The sequence below is a fragment of the Emydura macquarii genome, unplaced genomic scaffold, assembly GCF_026122565.2.
Source record: "Emydura macquarii macquarii isolate MOO-44397 ecotype Brisbane River unplaced genomic scaffold, CSIRO-AGI_Emac_v2 contig_3108, whole genome shotgun sequence".
NCBI classification, from domain to species: Eukaryota; Metazoa; Chordata; order Testudines; family Chelidae; genus Emydura; species Emydura macquarii.
This window is the reverse complement of record NW_027133245.1, coordinates 6,555,816-6,581,314: the sequence shown is the minus strand read 5'-3', so window position 1 is coordinate 6,581,314 and position 25,499 is coordinate 6,555,816. Positions and strand designations below refer to the sequence as shown.

The window sequence follows — 25,499 nt, the reverse complement described above, 5'->3', positions numbered from 1 at the left end:
CAAACTAACATTATAGCACTTTAATTTGCCTTCATATTATTCTTAAACTTCAAAGCTGTTTCTATTTTGTAATCTACATTTATTTAAAGCCCTATCCGCTCTACCACTTTTAAACTCTGCTTTAGGATATTTTGCATCAGTCTTACATTCTGAAATGGTATATCAGAGCTGAGTTTCTACTCCGCTACACTGGGGTTAGATCCTTGATCACACTGCTGATTTAACACAGTTCACTAGCTCTCCAGGAGGCTGAGGTGACAACACTCCTATACAATCATGCTAACCTGCTTCTGTTTCTGAAACAATTTTCAGAAGTAATTTAAGATTTCCACTAATGCTGAGAGGAACTTAGAAAGATGTCAAATAACCATTGTCAGCAAACTCCTACTAGAGATATTTTTTCTTTTCTAGTCAAAGAATGCCAATACACCAAATATCTCATTTAAACAAGCATAAGAGTTTGGTGAAAATATGAAGAAGCTATGAAATTCTAAGCTAAGCCATTTTAAACTTGACTTTTTAACCTAACCCAGGTATTCTAAATATATACAAAAGATTCTGAACGTCAGCTGACTTTACATACTATAGGTCAAATTCTGCTCTGAACTAACATCCTGTGCAATCCTCTATGACAGGCAATCTTGCCAAGACAACTAGAAGGAGCAAAGAATTGAAACCACACAGAGCTTCCTGGCCACAGACGTCTCCCCTACATTCCACATCATGCTCATTTCCCTATACATACCCCAAGGGGATCATTACATAGAGAGCATAAAAACAGTTTCCATCCTATTTTAATATTAGTTTAAAACCAAAAGACTTAAAATGTCTGTGTGGCAGTTGCCCCCTGCAATTTCATGGTCCTTTAGACAAGAGAGCCTGTCTTGCAGCTGACAGACTAAGCCAGGGTCTCTGCTCCACTCCCACTCATGCCTCTCAACCTTCAGCCCTACCAGAGTGGAACACAAGCCCATTCAAATTTGTGACAAATTAAATGCATAAAATGTGGTGCCGGTTTTTTGCTGAGTATTGCACTATAACTGACAGATCATTACAGTCTGTAACTATATAATCTGTTTTTAAGGATGTTTTATGTGCAAATCAAATCAATCAGTTTTGTAGTCTTCTTCAACCTTCTTCCTTCCTATAGAGGAAATTCCTGCACGGGCTTTTTCTGGCCACCAGAGGAGGCAGAATTGAAGAAACAGGGGTAGTCCTCGTCCTCCAAATCAAGTCAAGTTGCTTATCCCTCCTAAATGCAGTTTATGCTGTCTTGCTTCCCCAATTCAATTAAGAGGCCAGGGTAAACTCAACAAGCAAAATCAGGGCAAAATCAACAAACAAACCAAATAAGCTCATTATTATTACCAGAACACTAAAAATAGAAAATTACACATAATTATCAGCACTACAAGAGCTCTCCAGGTCAAACAACTGTCATGTAATCATAATACTTGCTTTTTGGGGATAAGTCCAATTGTAATAATTATTATAAATTCTCCACATATGTATGTGCAGGAGAAAAGATAGTTCTGCATATGTGGCCTAACTTTCCCCCTTACATAAAGAAATTATCCTTATCATGAAGTGAAATACACTTCCACTACAGGAATACATACAAAAATATCTTTTAACAAGAAAAATATTTTCTTCTCTTAAAAAAAATCATCAGTTAAATACAAACATTTCATACAATGTTTCCAGTTTTTCAGAGTCATACATGAAAATATTTTTCTTTTTGTTCCGGTACATGCAAGTAATTCCTATCACCAAAACTTAGAAAAATTATGGAACCTCAACCCCGTTTGAGAGCTTAATCAGATACTACTACATAATAGATGCCATTTGTTCACCCTTGCATTCTAAACCTGGAATCTTTAAAGGTTTTTCACCAGTTTTTGTTTTCAGATATCAATGTGCCAAGTGGCTTATCAAATCCATATTCCAAGGACTCCTTATAAATAGTTCTGTTAGCAAAAATGCCTCTCTGCTTACTAGTTTTATTTTGTTTTTTCCCTCAAAAGGTACATCTTCATCACAGGTTCTCCTTAGACAGATACATTCTGTTTCTCTTAATTGATACCCAAAGTGTCAAGGTTACCTGTCAATCATTCAAAGAATTAACTTTCCTCGACACATTAAATGCATTTACAGACTATGTTTGGTAACCTCAAATGTTCTTCCTTTTAATACAAAATCCTCTCATGAATCCAGATTCAGGATAAACCAGTTTTATCTTGGTGCAAATGGAGTTATAAAGAATTTACACCAGTATAACTGAAAAAAGAATTTGGGTCATTAAACATTGTCTCCAATTTCCTCAACAAGTCTCCCAAACTGGATCAGGAAATTTCATACCCTGTTTTGCCATTCTCAATCTGGCCATGCTGTCAGGAATTGCTGGTTGTATTAGGATTTTAATTAATGTAACCAGCTGGATTCAAGTGCTCCTTTGTCCAGCATCCTACTAAGCTCTGCTATCTATTGGTTTCTTGGTAGGCTGTTAGATGCAGCTGTCGAGTTTTCCAACTGGTTCTGATCTTTGAGATAGCTTTCCTCCTGTGGGGATCTGTTAGAGTGTCTGATCCTGGCATAGTATTCACAGAAGTAGTTGAAGGAGGGAGGGACAGAAACAGGGAAATTCCTCATAACTTTCTCATCAGCTACTGTTCTTTCCTTCACACTAATCCTACATTACTGTTCTTTGTGGTTTAATAGGGTTATTCATTTCTTTTCCCTCACCTATGGTTTCATCATTACCAGCTGCTGAACTCTACTCCCTCAACATGGCAGGGAATAGGTGAGGACTCAACTTTACACGACGAGCAGCATCCCTATTAATATCATCACTTGGAACCGGAAATCAGGGAAGAATCAGTCATCCACAGCAGCCATATGGATTAGCTATTTTGTATGCCTGCTGATCACATAAGCAAGTGAATCACTTGGTTCTTCTTTAGGCTGCTTCAGTAGGCTCTTCACTTCTCAAGCCATCCCTTGGAATGGCTCCACACATCTCCTTTCAAGCAACAAGGGCTGCCTTTGCAAACTCTTCCACATTTTTGACAAACTAGGGGAAAACCTGTGCTAAAGGTTTCCTTATCAGTCATTCTGCTGATTAGCTGTAGGTGATCAAATTGATCTCAAACTCATGCTCAGGAACAGATCTGAGCCTGGTGCCATGTACACAATGTAAGGGTACAGAGGGATGAGGTGAGTGAAGAAAAATGTTTCAATAAGCTTTTCAGCCTCTCACACATGCAAATATTATGATATATAAATACATTTTCCCAGTCAAACAATGTCTTAATCTCACACTTAAATGGTGGTCCGGTTACCAATTTTTCCACTAGAAGTTTCACTAAGTGTAAACCATTAAAATATGGAGACTCATTAAACGGAATTAAAATATTAAAACAGATGACAGATTTAGAGTGATTAGGAATACACACAAAACAGGGAACAGATGGCTTTGATAGGAAGATGATCTGAGCATGCTCCATTTAGCTCAAGGAACCGATAGTCCTTAATAACACTTAGGTGAAAACTGTGGAAATTGCTGTCTTCTTTCAACTTGAGTAAAGCATAAAGTTCTCATATTTCCTTATGATTGTGTTTTATTCTCTTTTTACAAAAAACAGCTTAAATTAGAATGTATTAAAAAAACGTCTCAAGGTATAGTTTTAGTGCAAGTAAATCAAATTGGTTTACTATATGTATTTAAGGAAAATCTGAAAAGATCTGCTATATGACTGCTGAGTTACAAAAATGATTTGCTTAAAGAAAATTACAAAAGGTCTTATGGATCTCAATGTTGTATCATCAATCTGGATTAAAAAACTTCTCCCAACAGTAACATGAATTTGGTGATGTGTTCATTTAATTATCACAATTTTTAATCTTCACAAATGTCCATGATCATTATTAAAACTCAACAGTAATGAAAGGTGTAATGACAAGGAAAGTTAAATAAAAGCCAAAGGGCAGCCATTGAAAATGTAGAATTTGATGTAATCCTTTTAAGTATTTAATCATAAATGTAAATCACGTTCCTTTAAAAAAAAAAAAAAAAAAAAGGATATAATTACATGTAAATTGTAAGTGCATTTTAATATGCCTAGCATATTATATGCCAGGTTAAGAATGAACTGAACCTATTAGCAACATAATTCAATATTTTATGCTAAATAGCTATATATCTTATTCACTATTCTAATGAATTATCTCTTTTCACTCTTGGAAATAGGCTTTCGTGGGCTGCAACCCACTTCCTCAGATGCATGAAATAGAAATCAGATAGGAGGTATATATATACATCCAAGGGTAAGAAACAACAATGGGGAGGGTAAGTGCTAACAAAGTCAGTTCAGTTAGAGTAGATGAGGCCTGTTCACAACCATTGATTAGAAGATGAGAATGAGTGAACAGTGAAAATTACTTCTTGTAATGAGATAACATTCCAAGTCCCTATTCAGACCCAGTTTGATTGTGTCAAGTTTGCAGATGAGTTCCAGCTCTGCAGTTTCTCGCTGAAGTCTGTTTTTGAAGTTTTTTTGTAGAAGTATGGCAACTTTCAAGTCAGCTACAGAGTGTCCTGGGAGACTGAAGTGCTCTCCGACTGGTTTATGGATGTTACCATTTTTTATGTCTGAGTTGTGTCCATTTATTCTTTTGCGTAGTGACAATCCGGTTTGGCCAATGTACATGGCAGAGGGGCATTGCTGGCACATGATGGCATATATTACATTAGTAGATGAGCAGATGAATGAGCTCCTTATGGTGTGGCTGATATGGTTAGGACCTGTGATGGTGTCAATAGAGTCGATGTGCGGGCAGAGTTGGCAATGGGGTTTGTTGCAGGGATAGGTTCCTGCGTTAGTGTTCTTGTTGTATGGTTGCTGGAGAGTATTTGCTTCAGGTTGCGGGGCTGTCTGTAAGCAAAGATAGGTCTGCCTCCCATGGCTTGAGCGAGTGAGGGATCATCTGCTAGGATGGGTTGTAGATCCTTAATGATGTGTTGGAGAGATGTTAGCCAGGGGCTGTAAGTAATGGCCGGTGGTGTTCTGTTGTTTTCTTTGTTGGGTCTGTCCTGTGGTAGGTGACTTCTCGGTACCAGTCTGGCTCTGTCAATTTGTTTCTTCACCTCTCCAGGTGGGTATTGTAGTTTTAACAATGTTTTGTGGAGATCCTGTAGGTGTTTGTCTCTTTCTGAGGGATCAGAGCAAATCCGGTTGTATCTTAGGGCTTGGCTGTAGATAATGGATCATGTAATGTGTCCAGGATGGAAGCTGAAGGCATGAAGATATGTATTGTGGTCAGTTCATTTTCGGTATAGGATGGTATTAATGTGACCATCCTTTATTTGTATTGTAGTGTCCAGGAAGTGGATTTCTTGTGTGGACTGGTCCAGGCTGAGGTTGATTGTGGGGTGGAAATTATTGAAATTCCGGTGGAATTCTTCGAGGGACTCTTTCCCATGGGTCCAGACGATGAAAATGTCATCAATGTAGCATAGGTAAAAGAGAGGTGCTTGGGAACGAGTTGAACTTTGTGACTTTGTCCTGACCCACAACTACTTCAGATTTGGAGGCAATCTATACCTTCAAATCAGTGGCACAGCTATGGGCACCCACATGGCCCCACACTATGCCAACATTTTTATGGCTGACCTAGAACACCGCTTCCTCAAAACTCGTCCCCAAGCACTTCTCCTTTACCTCATCTACTCTAAATGAATGGACTTTTTTTACACCTACCCTCCCCCATTATTATTTCTTACCCTTGGATGTATATATATACCTATCTGATTTCTATTTCATGCATCTGACGAAGTGGGTTGCAGCCCACGAAAGGTTATGCCTGCAGAAATTAAATGTGTTAGTCTTTAAAGTGCTACAGGACTCTTGTTGTTTTTGCTGTATACAGACTAACACGGCTTCTCCTCCGGAACTTTTCACCTAGTAGGTATGTGGATAGAATGTTGGTAGCAAGGTTATTGTGAGCAACTTAACCAGTGCCATCTAACCCATGACCCTGCCTGGCACTGGCTGATGCTCTGGAACACACCCAGGGCACCTGCTGGCTGGAGGATCAGAGAACCTTACAATCCAAAGGTTAACACAAAACATGGGTGGCCTTGTTGAGAAATGCAGTATCTCACCTGAGCTGGAATGTGTGCTGGGATAACTACCAGACATCATCCCTGCAAACTGTTTGGGGGCTCCATATTTCGTTTCAGCCTCTGGCTGGTGTAAGTGTCTGGCTGCTGGAAAAGGGGAAGGAGCAGTCTTCCTTGTTCTCCCTTCCCTCTGTAAAGCAGCTCCGTAGCACTGCTATGGGAATTGGGACAGGGATAGGGAGGGAAGGGGTTTCTATTTTGCTATGGCCCTGAATAGCTTCTGCTTTGGGTCCTCCTCACTTATGATTAGGTCCAGACCCTGCCTCTGCTGCCCCTCAGAGCTTTTCCAAACAGCAGCAGCTGCACAGAATTGTCATTATTTATCTCAGTTTCACTGCTCAGTGCTAATGGAGCATGTATTTTTAATGACACACTGGGACTATACCACTGTAATGCATTCTATCATTAATATATCCCACTGTTAAATTCCTCATCAAATTCTATAAGAATATATTTACCTCTTGTTTAGTAGACAATTTATATATCTATCTGATCATCTGAATTTGCAGACTGTTCTGCAACCTAAGAATACATGGGACTTTCTTTTCTTTTATTCCAAAGTCTATTCTGTGGTATCTATCCTTTCCAGATATGCCAGTGTGGCTTTGGGCTGGATAGGTTTGCTTTGTGAAACTATCTTAGTTTTTTTATTTTAACATTGACCACACACGAATCTTTGAGTACACCCAATTTTGCACTCAGCTGCCATATTTATTTTGAAATGCATATTTTTGTTTACTCTTTATAAGTGTCACAAACCAGTCTGTTGTAGTTCTTTCTGCATCTTCATCTAGGGTCTTTGTTCTCTAGTTGTATGTTCATTAGTATATTTTGCTTCAGTATTTATTTGTAAATTGTGCTGGGAGTGACACACTTGCAACATGGTTGCAAAAAGAATAGTAGTAAGAGCCTGATCATTATTTCCTGCCCTCAGACACCTGACCTGGCTCAGGGTTACAAAAATGTAATACCCATGTCACACATTAGAGGTCAGTTTATGGTGATTTTAGTGGTTTCTGTTCCAAATATCATCTTTAATCTCTTTCCACAGCTGGACTCAACTCCACAAGGATTAGAGTCAATTCATTTAACAGCCACAATTCATCTAACTGCTGAAGGGGAACAGAGCTGGGCAACTGACTCACTAGAGGCCCTCACTCCACATAACGAACTTGGGTTACTCTTTATTTCAATGGAAATCACAGAAAAGCTACTATGGGAGCAGTCAGATCTTGATCATGCCCTAAGCAACAACAAAAAAAAAGAGAGCAGAAGCAGTAGCCAATGCAATAGCCCTGTTTTGGAGCATTATCACCTAGAACAGAGTGAGGAGCAGGGGGGTAAGTTCATTCACCCACTGGTCCCCATGGCATATATCACCTGCATTTGCTCTGCCATGTTGTGATCCAGTAAAGTGTAAACATAAAAATCCATGATCAGTGAAGATTCATGGGTTACTGAAGCAATGAGTAGCAAGGTTACACTGTATTTGTTCTCCCCAAGAAAAATAATTACGCAGTAATATTATAAAAAAGGTTATCCATTTGATTCAGTTTATTCATTTTATTTTTAATTAATACAATAAATGACAAATGAACACATAAAAATTTTAAAAATATATACTTCATCAATCATTTGTTTCAGATACTTTGATTGGTTACAGCAGGTTTCTGGAAGAGAAAAAAAAACACTTCTCCTCATACTGCAAACAATGTTCAAATGAATTAAAAAACGATTGATGGTGCACTCAAAAAATGTGAAAACCTTTAAAGGAGGTTTACAACAAAACTACAAAAGCTGTTGTATTATTATTTGAAATCCCCTGTATCTGAAGTCTGTATTACTAAGCAGATCACAGCAGTTGAAGTTGTGGACACAGTTAGCTATACTGCTGGAATTCTTGAAATTTTTCTGACAAATTGTTTTATTTTATTAAGATACTAATTGCTATAACAACTCAAGAAGAATTTGGGAGAGTAAACATGGCAAAGCGTCTATAATATAAGTTGTGCCAGCACTAGCATAATGTTAAAATATTTTCCCCAAAAATACTATCAAGATTTAAAGTGAATACTGAAGTAAGCCATTTTCACAACTTCATCCGTCTAACTGAGGAAGCTCTCCTTAGGCTCAAGTGACAGATCATTTTGGATTCAGACCCTGAAGGATAAAGTATTCTAACTCCAGCTCCCCAGGTGCATGTGTATGATTTATACAATAATTTTGTCTGTAGTACATATATTTGTTGTGGTACATGCTGGAGATTTCATACTACACCTCTGGGAACTAGTTCAGAGGTGATTCGCAACACATAGCTGCAGTATCATTCCCTGAAGCAGTGTGAAATGTATATTTGGGTTCACACAGTTTTAGTGAACATAAACTGGTTGGTTCCAGTTGTTTCCCCTGAGGTTTGCTTGAAGTTTTGTTTTCCAAGCTAATCTTGAGCCAACCCCAGTAAAACACCTGTTTTATAAAGATATGGATATGTTTTATCTCGCCACCCCAATGGAGCCTCCCTACCTTAAGCTGTCTTCTGGAATGAAGACAGGGACTGCAAACTTGCCCCTGAACCTTCAAAGATGGCCAACTGTCCCACTCTCCCATTCTAGGTTTTGGGTAGCCATACAGTAAGCCTGTCCCATGTATAGATCCAAAAAAAATATCAATAGTGGAGTGGAAGGGGTGCCAAATTTCCTCATCTCTATTCAGTAGCAGTGAGGCTAGGAAATACTCCTTTATTTCTGGAGTTCTTTCCTACCACAAGACAATCTAGGGCACAGCAGCTCCAGAACAAAAAGGGCATTTAAAATGAAAGAAGCACATCTCGGGGATCACTTCCCTATCCTCTGGCTTCTGAGGTGGGGAGCTGGGATGCACAAGGACATGTGGCTCCTGAGGATATATCCTATGAGGGTATGTACATACTAGTTGGGCACCAAAAAACTGATGCTAGAGGAGGGCAACTGGCCTGAAGGCATTAGAAGAATATTAAGGTGGCAAAAATCAAGTGCTTAAAAATAATTGGAAATGGCTGCCTTATGGTTACACGGCCAACTTTAATTCTGCTACAGTAGAACCCTATTTTATTAACTAACTGGGGATTGAGTAATTCATAAAATTAAATAGTTCTTAAATCTGAACATCTCAAAATTGCAGTAAGTAAGGTGCATAAGAATTAGTATAGTACACTGCATTGCTTTCTTCTTATCCTTCCAACCACTACAAAGTGATTTCCAAACCACAGAAGGCACTGGACTGTGAAAGGATACTGACTTGTTCTTCACTGACATCGCTTTCATTATGTATTTTTTCCCTCCATCAAGAAAAAAGGTTCATATAAGCGTTTGTAAAATTGAGGTGCTACTGTATTTCCTAACTTTTGAGGTTAACTTTGCAGACCTAATGTATTCGTAATGTAATGTTTTATAAGTAATTTCCTAGCTTTCTGAAAAAGCAAACAATCTCCAGCCCCAAGAAATTCCATCATGGAGAACTGTTTTCACTCACACATACGCCTCCTCATAGGTTGTAAATTCCCACATGCACTTAATGTGATTCCCACCGTTGATTCTTTAGATAGAAGGTAAGTGGTTCCCTTTAGATACTTCATATCTTAGTTATGACTCAAAAGAGCTTACTAAAATATGCAATTTACCTATCTTTGGACTGGAAGTAAGTGAAGCATGAATGAGAGGAATATGATGCTGCCAGAGAAGAATACCTAGGAGAGACAATTGGCTCTGTTTCTCTGTTTCTCAGTGAATCTAGAAAGCCAGTCAACCAGCTGTTTGTCAGAAGTCCAATCTGGTCTCTCCCCCATATCCAATCTGTTGCTTCTCTACTCTGCCTCCCAGTCTCCTCTGTATCAGCCTATTCCCTATTACCAGCAGCAGAGGCAGAATACCATGGTGATGAATGTGGCATAAATACTTAGACACATAAGTGCAATAGGGTCCTCATATGGTCTCCAAATAAATATAATTAAAAGGTTTTATTTGTAAATGGTGGTTTAGTGTCAAGAACCACTATATTTTTAAAACATACTGGTAAGGGCTTGTTACCTTTTAAGTGACTTTCCGCAGCTTTCTTTTCAGCCTTTAGGTGGAGGAAAATTGCCCTTTTCCCCCCAAAAAGGCGGAAAAAGAGGCTGTACATAGAAGTAAGCAATCAGATTTCAACAATATGTATAATAGGGCCTCCATTATTAAAGTCAAAACATAAAAATAACACTATATATCAGCTATGAAAATAAGGTTAGCTAACAGCAACTTTTTAAATTGAGTCCGCAAACATCTACTACAACATTGTCCCTGCCAAAATTATTAAATAGAAACCTTGGGACCAAATCCTGCTTGCCTTACATGAGTAGACCTATTAAATTCAAAGAGTAAGGCAAACAAAATTCAGCCATCAGTTTAAAAAAAAAAAAAACACCTAAGTGTTTTGAAACATATTAAAAGAAACATATTAAACACGCGATTCTGCCACCTCCTTAATATGAGTAAGAGTGGCAGAATCAAGGTCAATGCATGCATATTCTGGTGCTGAAGTAAAGAAGAAAGAACGGTACCTAGATAGTAAAACTGCAAAGCTGGATTAATTCTACAGACCCACACATGGAACTAGTAAAAGACTCTTTTCTACATAACTTTGAAGCTCAGAATATAGCAAACTTGCACTAAGGATGAGGCAGAGTACTGCAAAGCACAAGTAATCTGTCAAGCACGCCAAAAACTAAACGTGAAATTACTAAGGCTTTGAAAGTCCTTCATTAAACATTTTTTAAATCTACTTTGTAATCTTAACTGTATACTTTGTAAAAACATAAAGTAAAAGGGGTGAGACTTAATTACAATGCTGGAGACTGGCTCTTTAACAATGGCCAGTATTATTTTGATTAATAGTTGACTTTCTAAATAATATTTCAAAATAACAATTTGTTCTTCTAACTCTTGAATAGTTAAACAATCTTATGGGCACTGCTCACCAGTACTCATAGGACACTACAAGAAGTGTGTGTAAATAGGGGTCTACATAAATCACGGAGAAATCACACTTTTTCAGAGGTTGGTCAGGGCATACATAGCAAATTTCACGGATGTATTCATACAGTTGTATACTCCATGCCACCTTTACTTCTTCGCTGCTGCTGGTAACAGTGCTGCTTTCAGGGTTGGGTGCCTGGCCAGCAGCTGCAGCTCTCCAGCCGCCCAGCTCTGAAGGCAGCACAGAAGTAAAGGTGGCAATACTGTGATGTCCCTACAATAGGCTTCCGACCACCTTTTGGGTGGGGACCCCCCAGTCTGAGAAACGCTGTGCACTTTTATATACTTTTACCTTATAGTACAGTATAGGGTAAAAGTACACAAAAGACTAAATTTCATGGGGGAGACCAGATTTCGTGGTCCGTGACACGTTTTTCACGGCTGTGAATTTGATAAAACCCTATGCATAAAACATGGAACCATTGTTAAATGAGTTATAACTTAACTCTAGTTACAAGTTATCTCCTGTCTGTGGGTATGCCTACACTGCATTTAAAAACCCACGGCTATCCCATGCTAGCTAACTCAGGCTTGCAGGGCTTGGGCTGCAGGGCTGTTTCATTGCTTGGTAGAGTTTCAGGCTCAAGCTGGGTTCTGGGCTCCAGGACCCTGTGAGGTGGAAAGGTCCCAGAGTTCAGACTGCAGACTGAACCCAGAAGTCTACACTGCATTTGAACAGCACTGCAGCCTGAGCCCCGCAAACCTGAATCAATTGGCACGTGCCAGCCACGGGTGTCTAATTGCAGTGTAGACATGCCCTGTGAGACCAATTAAGAAAGCATGACCAAAACCTTCACATACCGTGAACTAATATGAGTTATGCCAAATTAACATTGGCATAATACAGCACAGAATTTTGAACATGACTGCTGCTTAACTTCCTTATTTGTGCTTAGATATTGTAACACTGAAGGTATGTGAAAATCCATTCAATTATGGTACACCTAAAATATGAGTACAATGGCATGAAAGAATGACAGTTCAAGAAGACATTGCTCTGAATGTCTTTGTTTTTGTGAAATTCAACAATATTTCATTTTTAAAGAAAGAAAAATTGTATGGGGAGGTAGAATGAGTAGCAATTCTAGTTTTAACTGTTCCAGAGACACTTATTCCATAAACAATTAATAGAATTTCTGCCTTTTGCTGAGGTTACAACAGCACCTTTGAATGAATTACATTGGAATAAAATAAAGCTTACAGCAGTTCTTAACCTCTGAATCACTGACACAACAAGGCAACATCTCTGAATCTGTTATACCAATATATGTATGGATCCTTCATCACCATAAAATGTTATTTTTAACAAGCTGCAAATGTATTCATATTTTGCTTGGAAGAAGTTTATTTCTGGTCATTCATCAAAAAGGCACAGTTACTGTTGTTAAAGTGAACAACAGAGAAAGCGATCAATAAATTTATCAAAAGAAGCAAATATTATCATCACACATAGAGAAACTATATTCAAAGGATAGCAATTATCTAACTTAAGGTTAAAAAAAGTAAGAAAATTCCAGAGTTAAAGCTTTCACTCTTTCCCTACGGCCAGACTGTGGCATCCTTGTGAGTACTGACTTTTGGAACTACTCACATGAGTAAATTCTCACCAACGTGAGTAAAGAAGGGTTCCACAATCAGCCCTATATAATATTCCTTTTGATGCCCATGTAATAGAGGTTTTGAGGCCAATGTATTATATGTGCTGTAAAAAATTAATCCAAGTAGGAAAAATGCAACTTTATCAAATATTTTCACTTTCTTTTACTTCCTAACAGAGTACATACACTAAAACTGCGAAGAAAAATATACATATTTATTAGAAAAGTTTAAGACAATGATGTAAAAACATCTATTCTTATCACTGTTAATAATTTAGGGGTTTTTTAATACTGGAAACAGAATAAGTGAATTAAGATGCTGACAAAATTCTTACCTTTTTCTTCATTTATTCTGAAAATGCCAACACCGGATCCATCTCTGATTGAATACCTAATCTCACCATCTCTTCCTGCATCCTCATCATAGGCAGTTATTGTCATCACAGATGAACCAATAGGGACATCTTCTTTCACAAAGCCTTTATCCGCAAAGCTGGAAAACCGTGGAGGGTGCAAATTTTCATTTACGTCAACTACCTCAACCTCAACATAACAGGTAGAAGATAATGAAGTGGGCTTTCCTTTGTCCTTGGCCCGTACAGTCAGATTATAAACTTGTTTCCTTTCAAAATCCAGTCTTTGTACAATACGTATTGCTCCACTCAATTTATCTACATCAAAGGTTCCATCGCCACTATCTAAAAGGCTATATCGTACTTGACTTGATTGGCCTAAATCAGGATCATAGGCTTCTAGCCATGTGATAACAGTTCCTTCTGGAAGGTCCTCTCGAATTTTCACATGATAATTCAATGGAATAAATTTAGGAGGATTATCATTGACATCTTCTAAAGATACTTTCAAAAGTACAGTGGAAAACAATTGAGGTTCTTCATTTGGCTGGTCCCTGGCCTCTATTTTCAGGAAATGCACATGTTGAATTTCACGATCCAAAGCGCCTACAACTTTCACAATACCTGTTACACTGTCAATAGTGAACATGTCTGTGTCTGTAAGAAGAGAATATTTCACTTCCCCATTGGGCCCCAAATCTTTATCTGTGGCTTCAATCTGAATGATTTCACTGTTTAGCTCCTTGTTTTCACTCACTTCAACAAAATAACTGTCTTGTAAAAACTCTGGTCTGTTATCGTTGGCATCCAAAATTTTGATATCTAAAAGATGCCAGGCAGATTTTTGTGGTATTCCCAGGTCATACACGGTAATATTCAGAGTGTATTTATCTTTCACTTCTCGATCAAGGGGAGATAAAATCTTTAACATCCCTGTTTCCAAATCCACAGTAAAACTACTATCGTTATTACCTCCAGAGATAGCATAAACTAGTTTCCCATTGAAGCCAACGTCAAGATCAGTGGCATTCATAAGTATGATGCTGGAACCCACAGGCTGGTCTTCCTTTACTTCAGCACTATTAGAAAGAGTACTTCTAAACTGAGGTGCATGCAAATTCAGAGAGTGAGTATCAAAGAAAGCATCCTCAATCTCGCCATGACTGTGCAGCTTATTTGCCTGTAGTAGTTTCTCTGCCAGCATTTTGGCTACACCAGTCTCTTCACATTGCAAGCTTATTGGTTTGCGACTGGCAGCTACAGTTATGTTGATATATAATGGTACTGCAAAGTTCTCCCCATCAGTAGCCGTAATTCTCAGACTATGAAAAGACACTTTAGCACCTAAGCCATCTATTAGAGATTGCTTCAGTGAAAGCACCCCAGAGTTTGGGTTTAAAATAAATAAATCTAATTCATTTCCAGATTCAATCTGGTATTTCACCAATTGGAGCTCATCAGCATCAATAGCAGATACAGTAGTAATTTGTTCTCCAACACCAAGATCCCTAGGGATTGTTCCCTCACAATTTATTTTCTCAAACAGCGGTGTGTTATCATTCAAATTATTTAAAATAATAGTAACAGGAACTTCAACTTCTCGACGATACGGTATGCCCCAGTCAGATGCTCGAATCCTTAAATTGTAAACCCTTGGCATCAGTTCATAATCCATGTCTTCTGTGGTACTGATAATACCACTGAAATGGTTAATCACAAATGGTAAAGGATTTACGTTTGCAATGCTATATGTTACATAACCATTCTCACCCTCATCAAGATCTTTTGCACTCACACTCATGACACTGGTACCAACTGGCACATTCTCATCGAAGGAAGCTTTATATGATGTCTGAGTAAATTCAGGGGGATTACTATTCATGTCTTTTACTTTAATCAACACTTTTGCAGAGGCTTTTCTGTCAGTTGTCATGACTTCAAGTTCAAAATGAGATGCATATTGTGCTTTTATTGGTTCTAAAGTGGTAATAAGACCTGTGTGTGGGTTTAAGTTGAATCTGCCTTTGGCTGGTGTATTTTTTAAAATATATTTTAATTGAGAATAACTAGATAAAGCTTTTACCATTATCACAGGCGTGTTTGGAGGAGCAAATTCACTGATTTCTGCTCTATACACATCTTTTTCAAATCTGACCGGTCCAGACTTAAACTGTGGGGATGTCACATGAATAACTTTTACAGAAGAAAACTGTGAAGGATTTCCTTTATCTTTAGCCTGAAGAGTAAGATTATATCCAAAAGGTTGGCTCTCCCAATCAATGTGGCCAACAGCTTTTATTTTATATTCTTTACCTCCTGGAACAGACCTCACTGTTTTGAACTGTTGAAGTGGGTCACCAGCCACAATACTTAACGATGCTATTTCTCCATTTGAACCCTGATCACTGTCCTCAACTGTTACAATTGCATATGTTGGATCCTTGTCCAATTGTGAAGGAGCCAATACAGCGGCTGTAATAACAGGAGCATATTCATTTGCTTGCTCTACGTGAACAGTTAGCCTTGCCATGCTGCTAATACCGCTGCTACCATACAATTTCATTCCACGATCCACTGCGAGGATTTCTATCTCATAAAGTTTAGTTCCTGAATAGTCAAGTCTTCCAGTTAAAACCACTGCACCACTGGTTGGATGTATAGCAAACATATCTGTTCTTTCTTTAAAACTGTAGTAAAACTCTCCATTGGTTCCTATATCTGCATCTGTTGCACTGACTCTTGCAATGCTGGTCCTTATTGCTGTATTTTCAGGCAAAGAAACACTGTAAGATGTTGGAGAAAATAAGGGCCTTAAGTCATTTGTATCCAGTATCTGCACCCTGACCTTTGTGCGTGCTTCAGCATTAGTATTCTTTTCAACTGCTTTTACAGTCAATACGTAATGGTCTTTCACCTCTCTGTTAAGAATGCCTGTGTTTCCTCCTTTGGTCCGTATTCTCAAAAAGCAAAGGTTTCCAAGAATATACTCTTCAGCTTTGAACAAGTTTTCATTGTCACCAGAAATAATTTTGTATTTTATATCCCACAGTGGATTTGAAATGTAAATACCCATTTTTACTGGCTGCTCAACATAAGTCTTGGCTGCAGAATTTTCATACACAGTGGTATTGTACTGGACTTGTGTAAATTGCATTGGTGAAGTATGATGCGGTCTTTGATTTCCTTCACAGTTTCCAAAATGCTGCACCAGCAGCAACAGCAGCATGGTCAAGTATCTCCCCATGGCAGCAATTACCCCTGAAACAAATAAAGAATAAAGAATCATTAACTGACGCTTTACAAAAAATATTCATGTGCCATTATTTTAATTTTGATTAATTATATGATTGAACATACAAAAAGAAATTAAAGTTTTACATCTCTAATATGGCGAAAAGTAACATGCCTAGATTATAATCTCTCAAAATTTCCATTTATTTCAGATTATGGAAAGGTAGTCATATGATAAAAATAATAAAAATCACAAGAATGTAACACTTGAACTATGTAAATTCATAAACCAGAAAAAATAGGGACTGTTGCTGTATCATGGAAGGATTAATAAATTAAATTCCAAAATTAGTTACATTTTTTTACTCAATCTTGAAGGGAATATCTGAAAGCAACTACTAAAGAAATCTAATGCCTTCAGTTTGAAATTTCTTATAAATATGAAGTTTGACTATATAAAACTAAATTTAAGACTAGCCTAATTTTTTACTTAAAGGACTCCCTTTCATTTATTCTAATATGAAAATAAATTTGAACAGTAGTCATTGAATATAACTATACTCGTAGCTATTCAAAGCTAATATGCTTTGTCAATATATCTTATTAATACTGTATTTCTCACATCTTGATTTTAAAACTAGTGGGACTAGTAATGGCTTCAGTTGTACACTTTCCTTATACGAATGAATAAAATTCCTCCATGTGAAACAAATGTCTCATTCAAGCCCAAATAAAAAGTCGATAATGATTAGCTGCCACAATAGTTATTAAGATTATATCACACTAAAAATAGTCTCTGAAACATCACCATTACAGGCCATGTACTGACTTGTCTTATAACTAAAATATTAATGGAGTCTGGATGATCCCAGTGCTTCAGAATGGACGACTGAGCCTTTCACTTCAGGTTACTGGGTCACATGTGGCACCGGTACAAAAGTGGCAGAAAGTCATTCTCATGCCATCGAATTTAGGCTGTTCACTGGTTAACGTCAAATGATAATATATTCTAAAAATTGGACTGAAACAAAGAATATAATCATTCACTCCTTTGGACTTCCTTCTATGTTTGTTTTAGTTACTTTATAAGCTTCCTAGGATAGGAACTGTCTCTATATTGCCTCTTTAGCAGGTGGCAGTGCACATCACAATAAATGCTTTCCCAATTAACACTAAATTGGCATTCTCTCAGTGGAGAGGATGAGGATTCAGCATGTAGAGACAATGTAGAGCTATCCCCGTCCGAACAAAGTTGAGGCAAATAAATGTTATGAAACATAGAAAGGTATGGCCCAAAAAATTTGGAAGGACATTAAAATTATCTTTCTTAAAGGATCTCTCCAAACTTTTTTTTACATGCCCCATATTTAACGGACATGGGTAGAATCTTCAAGTCACCATTAGCTTCCTTTTCTGCAGCAGCAGGAGAGCCCAATGGCTTGTACTTATGTCAAGGTATAGTTGTCAACATTTCAATCCAGAACAAATTGTGGTGAGAGGGAAGCCCTTTGAGGATCTCACAACTACCATAGCATCACCTTTCATTATGAGTGTTTGCCTTCAGACCACTATTATAGTCATCCTGGAGGTCCTTCTGTACTCCTTAATGGTATTAGATACCCAAATATCAAGAGATGTAAAGAATCCACATTACTACCTGCAGCAGGACCAGACACTGCTCCCCATCCTAATAGGGTCAAAATTGATCACAGTGATCTGCACATTCATAGCCACCATGCTTCATTACTGTAGTGCACTAGAAATTAGATCACCAACCTTAAAAAAAAAAAATAAAAAAAATGTAGCAGCCCTGCTTACTCTGCAAAAAAGAATGAGGAGAGCACATCACTCCAGTCCTCTGCTCTCTATTCTGTCTCCCTACTGAATAAAGAGTCAAGTTCAAAGTTGTTGTCATTATCTGCAAAGCCCTCTAAAAGAATGGCCCAGACTAACCAAGGGTCTTCCTCATGTAACATGTTTATGACCTTCTAAGACAGCTAGTTTACACAGGAAGAACGGAACCACCAAACGTAAGAGCAAGACTCTTGTGCTCAGGAGGAAGAACTTTCTCTACAGCTGGCCCATAAGTATGAAACCTACTCCCAGCAGATGTCAGAATCGTCCCAAAACTAAAAGCTGCCAGATCAAAACCCTCTTCTTTCACATACCTATCCTACAGTAATAATAGCCGAGATGGACAGAGATCCTTGCATTGTTAATTTAGATTTTCCAAATGTGCTCAGATGCTACAATGCTGAGTATGGTAAAAGAACCTCGACAGATAGTTTGGAGATGTTTGCAGTGGACAATGCTCCAAACAACCTGAGGTTCTGGGGGCTGCTATGCTGACCTCCTAACCAAATTCTGGTAAATTTGTGGATAAAGGAGAGAAAAAAGGGCTTCTTGTTTTTGTCTGACAAATGCTCAGAATAGCCTTCCCATTTCCTTCCCCTAATATATATACTATTTCATAGGACATCTGCCAAGAAAACACCAAAAAATGGAAATATATATACATTAAACAAAATTCACTAACCCGAACACCCCTTGCTTCTAGCCTGGCTTCAGCCCCCTCCCATTGTTTCTTTCCAAAGTCCTTCCCATGGTGCCTTCTTTCTCCATCTCCCCTCATAAGGATTCACCCTCCTCCAGTTCTCACTTCCTCAAGCAGGCTTCCAAAATAGGACAAGTGAGCCATACACCCATTACCTCTTTCCCCTACAACTGATAACATTTGATCTAGCTCAAGAACTAAGCTGCTCCATCTTGCAGCTAAATGTCACACTGACAACTCAGAGAAAGAGCTCATCCAGGCAGCCAATAATGGCTCACCCACAACCACAAGTCAATCAGTCAAGGTCCCTAAAAACTGTGAGACTTGAGGCTTAGGACCATGAAGTCTATGGCCATATGAAGCCATAAAGGGAACGGTCAATAACCTGACCAATAATTTTCTGGAAAAATTACTGGCAATCTTTTGAACCAAGCAATTAGTTTCCATGAGCAAGGCTATTTTCACAACTAAAAAAAGGTTACAACCTTTTAAAAATTAAATCTAAGGTCAGAGCTGGTACTTAAATGATCTTAAAATTGGGGTGGGAAGTAGGATTTTGTGGGCCTCAAATGACAGCTTTGTTAGGAAGCTTGCACACTCTACCTGTGCTATCATCTGTTCTGTGAGTAAATAGAGACTTGGATCCCCAGAGCTTTATTAGCAATAAATTCACTTAAACAAGATAAATAAATTAACATTTTCACCCTACAATTAGTCCAATAAATATATGGATATGTCAACAGTTCTAAAACTCAGGGCAATTTAAGAGGCCATTAGATTCTGCTAAAGGGCATGTTATAAAATGACTAAGCCATTTTTAACGCAATGAACAAGAGATTAAACAGAAACATCTCACGAAAGTGCTTTGACTATACAAGGATCTCAACTGTCTCTCTGTTTTTGCAAGTGGAGGGAACTCCGCTGGAGCAGACATTGCTTTTGGTGGCACTGAAATATAGGGAGGGTTGTCACCGCCACAATGGCGGACCTCTCACTAAAGCTGTTCAGCATGCACTTTTCCTGGGTATAGATAGGAGTGGAAGAATTGTCCAGATTATATACATGCCTTATCCATCTCTCTACAGTATTTATGGAGCACTGATCACCTTAGTATTTAAGCACTGAAGCAGAGCCAAGGCTTCATGATAATTGTCTTCATCCCCTTAAAGGGGGCAAAATCTTCTGCAGAAGCCATGTTGGACAAGCACATAGCAGCAGTACAGATGGGCACCCCATGCACACATGGCACTGATAATTCCCTTCCTGTGTATCGGTGAACCTTCTTCCTCTGTGGCCTCCCCAAATTTTCCCCACAGCCAGGATGATTTGATGGAAACTCCACAAACTCACCCTCATGGAATTTCTTTGGTCCACCTGTTACCCTCCTGTGATTATTTTCACGTTAAGGCATGGTTTGGCCCTACAATTTGTTAAAATGAAAGGGTGAGGAAAGATCTGCATCTGAATTTGACTTTGCACTTAAGATTATATTTTAAATTCCTCCAATTTCACGGGTCTGGGGGGAGGAATTAATTCCATAGTAAATTTTCAGAAACCACTCTGACAAACATTTAAATCATGATTGCCTGGCTGCCAGTAAGGAATCCAGCCCTGAACAGCAGCTTGGACAAATTTGCTGATTCAAAACCTGGAGTAGGAGATGTCTATTAATTACACAGAATAATAATCCAGTTAGATAAAACTACTAATTGATATTTCTGTACCACAAAACATGAAGTTTTAAATGTGAGATTTTCAATTTGTGACTTAATTTAAACAGATATTGAAAATATTAGATCTGGGATTATCTGAAGACCACTGTGTAATATGTCACAATAAGGACCCAAAAGGTATGAAATAATGTTAATTCTATAGATAAAGGAATAAAGAAAAAATCTAACGATGTGAAGATGTCAGATGACGTAGTATGCAAGGCTTTATTAAAATATTGTATTATATTTTATTTTATTAACTATTGTTCATTCTTAGTGAACTAAAATGACTACATTCCTGACACATTTTAGCCAAGGCTACATTTTGAACTCTTAAAATTTTCTTATCTCTGAAATATCACAAGTCTATGATTTTCTATCCATTTTCAAAATATAGCAAAATGGTTTGCTTAAGTAAACATCATAGCCACATGCCCATAAAAGTGCACAGTATACTCCTCTGAAATACCATAACCAGACATTCTTTGATTTCCTATTTGGAACAAATTATTAATTAATATTCACATTTTTCTTCAACATTTCAGTTTGAAATATATGATGAAATTGTTTTCCTCTGGTGGGGCCAATTGAAATGACAAAGATACTGTATCATTCTGTATAAGAAAAAATACTAAGACACAAATTTAGAATCAGTAAATATTCATACAGCAGTAGGAAGAGTGATTTTCAAAAAATAGGCCAAAAGTAAGGGCTAGTATGCTCCACTACTACCACAACTGTAAATCACTGAATTAACTGGACATCGATCTTGCAAAAACATATGCATCTTATTATTTATATACTAGTGCCTCATAGGGATGTAAAATAGCAAATGGTTAACCGGTAAATATTAGTCTTACTGTTTACAACTTGCGTTAACCATTTAACCGCTCACTGCATTGGGGGGAAGGGGGAATTGTGCATGTGGAGGGTGAGTGGGGATGGGGCATTGCAGGGAGGGACTACGGGGGCTGGGACATGTACATGCGCAAGAGAGCCCTGGAGCTTAGGGGTCTGGCACCGGCAGTGGCGCCAGCTTAAGCAGCAGTGATCCAGATGGCAGCGGCTGAGATGCGCCTGGGTGAAGAGTCTGGGGGGGGGGTCGGGCAGGCATAAGGGATGTCCTCGGTCCTGAGGCAGGGCCAGGAGCACGGCAAGAGGTGAATGAGTTTGTGGGGGAGCAGGAGACAGGACACAGAGGTGCCTTATTGCCCCCTTCTGCAGGCTGGAGTGCGGCAGGCCCTAGGGGCGGTGGCACCCTGGTTCTGGAGGGCCCACTTCGTGGTGATTGGCAGGGCCAGGGACCCGCACAGTGGTGGGGCCAAGGCACAGCGGGATGCCCCCCATCCAGCCTCCAGGTAATATAATATACATTATATATTATAAAACAAATATAATATATACTGTGTATAATAATGTAATATTAAATATTATATTGGTTAAACCTTTAAATGATATAATTGTAATCATTTAAACAGTTGGTTTGTTAAACAATATTTTACATCCCTAGTGCCTAGAGACTGTAACCAAGTTTGGGGCCCCCCTGTGCTAGGCACTACACATACACGTGCGTGTGCACAATTTAATAAGAGGCAGTTCCAACACGGAAGAGCTTCATACTGTGTAAGACAGACAAAGGAAGTTTAATTGTCCCCATTTTATATATGAGAACTAAGACAGAGAAATATGCCCAAAGTCACACAGGAAGCCTGAAAGTATCAGGAATTAGACACAGATTTCCTGAGCCCTAGTCCAGTACCTTAACCACAATACTATCCTTCATCTACTTACAAGACTATCCAGTTGAGTTCAGTGGGACTATCCCCATAACTAAAGTTACCTACATACATAAGTGACTAGGATTAGGTCCTTCCTTATTCACGCAGTATGTTCTATGGACACATGGAAACTTCAATGGGATTTTTAGGTACTCAAGAAATGCCTCTAGTATATTTGCCTGCCAATGCAAGATTGGGCTCTACAGTAGTTTCTAGTGTTTTGTTCTACTGAGATTTTTTCAATGAATTTTGATAGAGTAAGAATGAATATTAGTGTGTGTGTATATGTATGAATTTATATAAATATAAATATATATACACAATACACATACACACTTATATAAAGTAAAGAGGTTGCTGATGTATTACCTTATCAAGTAAAAAATCTTAACACACCAATATTACCAATTAACATAAAAAATGCTCTGGTGAGTAGTATTGATAAAATGTTTGGATCTGAAACTCATTCAAAAAGTTGCTACTTGAGTAAGAGATTGCATGACCATGCCTTTGCTGCAGAGCCTGAAGAGGGAGACAAAGACAACGAGTTTGTAGGCCCTACCAATATGACTATTATATTTTAATTCCTCAGCAATTAAGCATTAACTGTTTAAAAGCATAGTTGCTTATAGTTCTGACGCTTCCATATGAGACTGCAACTGTTTAAAGGTGAATAAAGTTTTAAATCAAAATCCTCAGAATAGTGTGCTGGGAGGAGTCGGGGAAAGGGTTCTTATTCAAAAAATTAACACATGATGAAAGCTTACAGTGGCATTATTTTATTAAAACCAGAAAGTTATTTGGAAAATGCACATTGTTGTGAAGATTAACATAAGGGTTTCAATTTGTGGCTAAACAGAAGTCCTATACACTATAAAGGTTTTGGTTTATTAAATCCCTGAAATTGACCTATTTCCTAAGTACTCTATGTACTGCACAACCCACAAGAAGCAAAAAAAAAACATTTAGAATGAGAATTTAGAAATTTTACATAAGTAATGGATATTTGCTTGAGTAACTTTTGAAGGACTGGACCTTCAGTAAGAGAAAAGGAGACTTTAATCTTTATTGGGTCTCAAACTGCTTACTATGCCAAAACAGCTCAGTAACTTTCTTATATTCATATGTAACAGAGGAACACTGAGTTAATGATACTGTAATGACACTCTATCTTTAAAAGACTCAATCAGCAATTATTGTTGATGAGTTTCACAAGGGAAAATTGCAATGAGATACCATATCATCTCTTGTGTAATATACATAATGTTTTTATTACAATGTACAAAAAACTATCAAACCATACAGTGAAAAAGTCTTAAGTCTCAATGTAGCAAGTGATTATCCTGAAAGTTTTTGTGACCAAACAACTTCACCTAACCTGGTCTGGGGTAAAATTTTAACTGCAACTTCATTTTTAAGATCTTTCCTTGAGGTACTGCACTTTTTTCTTATACTGAAGTCAATGGGAGTTTTGCTATGGACCCTCAATGGAAGCAGGATAGGTCCCTAAAAGGCCTTTCTTCAAGTGAAGTTAGCAGGCCATTGGGACAACTGACATCCACTATTCCCGCTTTTAAAAATAAAATCTCAAAAAAGCTTAAAAGTGAAGACATTTCAGTAGTAGTAGATGAAGTTTCAAACAACAAATATTTAAATCTGCACATGAAAATATACTATGCATGAAGCTCTTAAGGAATACAGCAACTATGAAAAATGAATGTAGATATGTGCCACATACATTTATTAATATAGTAATTTAAAACTGTGCAAAACATATGAGTTTAAAATTCAAAGATATCAAGGACAGTATTTAATAGGCCTTTAAGAAATTCCCCTAAAATAAATGACATTATTAACGTTTCTGCTTATATATATATCAAAGTTGCAACTGTAATAAACTACATGGTAAGTGAAAACTTACAAAAAGCTTTATGGTTCTTCGTTTTTTTAAAAAGTATATTTTTGTAGTGAAACTTTACAATTTATTAGGACTGCTACAAAAATATAAACTCATAAAGAAGAATTTAAGCTAGTGCATTTTTGAAGTAGAAACATGGAAAGGGGTGGGGACGGAGGAAAGGAATCAGGAACCCCGAGTTCTTCTGTGCATGTTCCCTCTAAGTTTCAAAGGAATCCAAGGGACAAACAATGGTAGATACCGTGCTAAAGCGCAAACAAAGAGGAAAATCAGCCGGAGGTATTTATGCGTCCATTGCCAAGCTTCGTGATTTTATGGACATAAGGTTTACAATGGCCCATGAAATGCATGATGCATACAGACAGACACCTTCCCTCCAGGGTACAAAATTATCACCTCCTCTCTCCCTAGACAGAACTCAATAGAATCCTGCAGACGAAATTACAGCCAAGTCTCCGATTACTTCTCTGGTCATTTCAACTCGTAACGAGACGACCCTTTAGAAGCGTTACAATGAGAGAAGCGGTGGCTTCATAATGAACTGACCAGAAATAGCCACACCATGCCACACACTCCAAAAGTATCTACAAATGTAGCCGGCAGGGATGGGAGTGGGAGAAGATCCTCCACGTTTTTCAGCTCAGTTTCACCGATAACGTGGCCTGACGGAGCCATGCAAGGAGCAGAGCCCAGGTTTAAATCGTCCAGGTCTTCACTCCCCTCTCCCTGCCGCTCCGGCGTGGCTTTGATTTGACTGGGTAGCAAACGGAGCCAGGACAATGCACGCTGCCGCCAGCCTCTTGTTTGCCAGCTCACTCCTAGACTTACTATTCCCCGCACGTCTCCCCCCGCCCCCACTCCGGTCTCTCGCTGCTCATCGCCCCCCGGCTGGGGGCGACAAGAAGCGAAGCGAGCGAGCGGCGGCTGGAATCCACCTGGCAGAAAGGGGCTGGCCGGGGTCCTACAGGCACCTTCCCATTCAGCGCCGCCCGCCCCCGAACGCGCGCTCCTGCCCCGACTCGCGCCCCAACTTTGCAGGACAAAAGGTCCCCCCCGGAGCCAGAGGGCTGCAGCCTTTGCGGGCCAGCCGGGGACGGGGAGCGGCGGCCGGAGCAGCCCGGGCTGTGCA

At 38.6% G+C, this 25,499-nt stretch overlaps 1 protein-coding gene across 7 annotated transcripts in view; it reads right to left on the bottom strand.

The window, feature by feature from the left end:
- Positions 1 to 25,499, bottom strand: part of FAT1 (FAT atypical cadherin 1) — a 138,869-nt gene that overhangs the window by 109,139 nt on the left and 4,231 nt on the right. For all 7 annotated transcript variants that reach the window (XM_067530618.1, XM_067530619.1, XM_067530613.1 and 4 more), the window contains exon 2: positions 13,160 to 16,435. In XM_067530618.1, coding sequence (XP_067386719.1) covers positions 13,160 to 16,421 — 3,262 coding nt within the window. In that variant the 5' untranslated portion in view covers positions 16,422 to 16,435. The remainder of the gene's footprint in view (positions 1 to 13,159; positions 16,436 to 25,499) is intronic.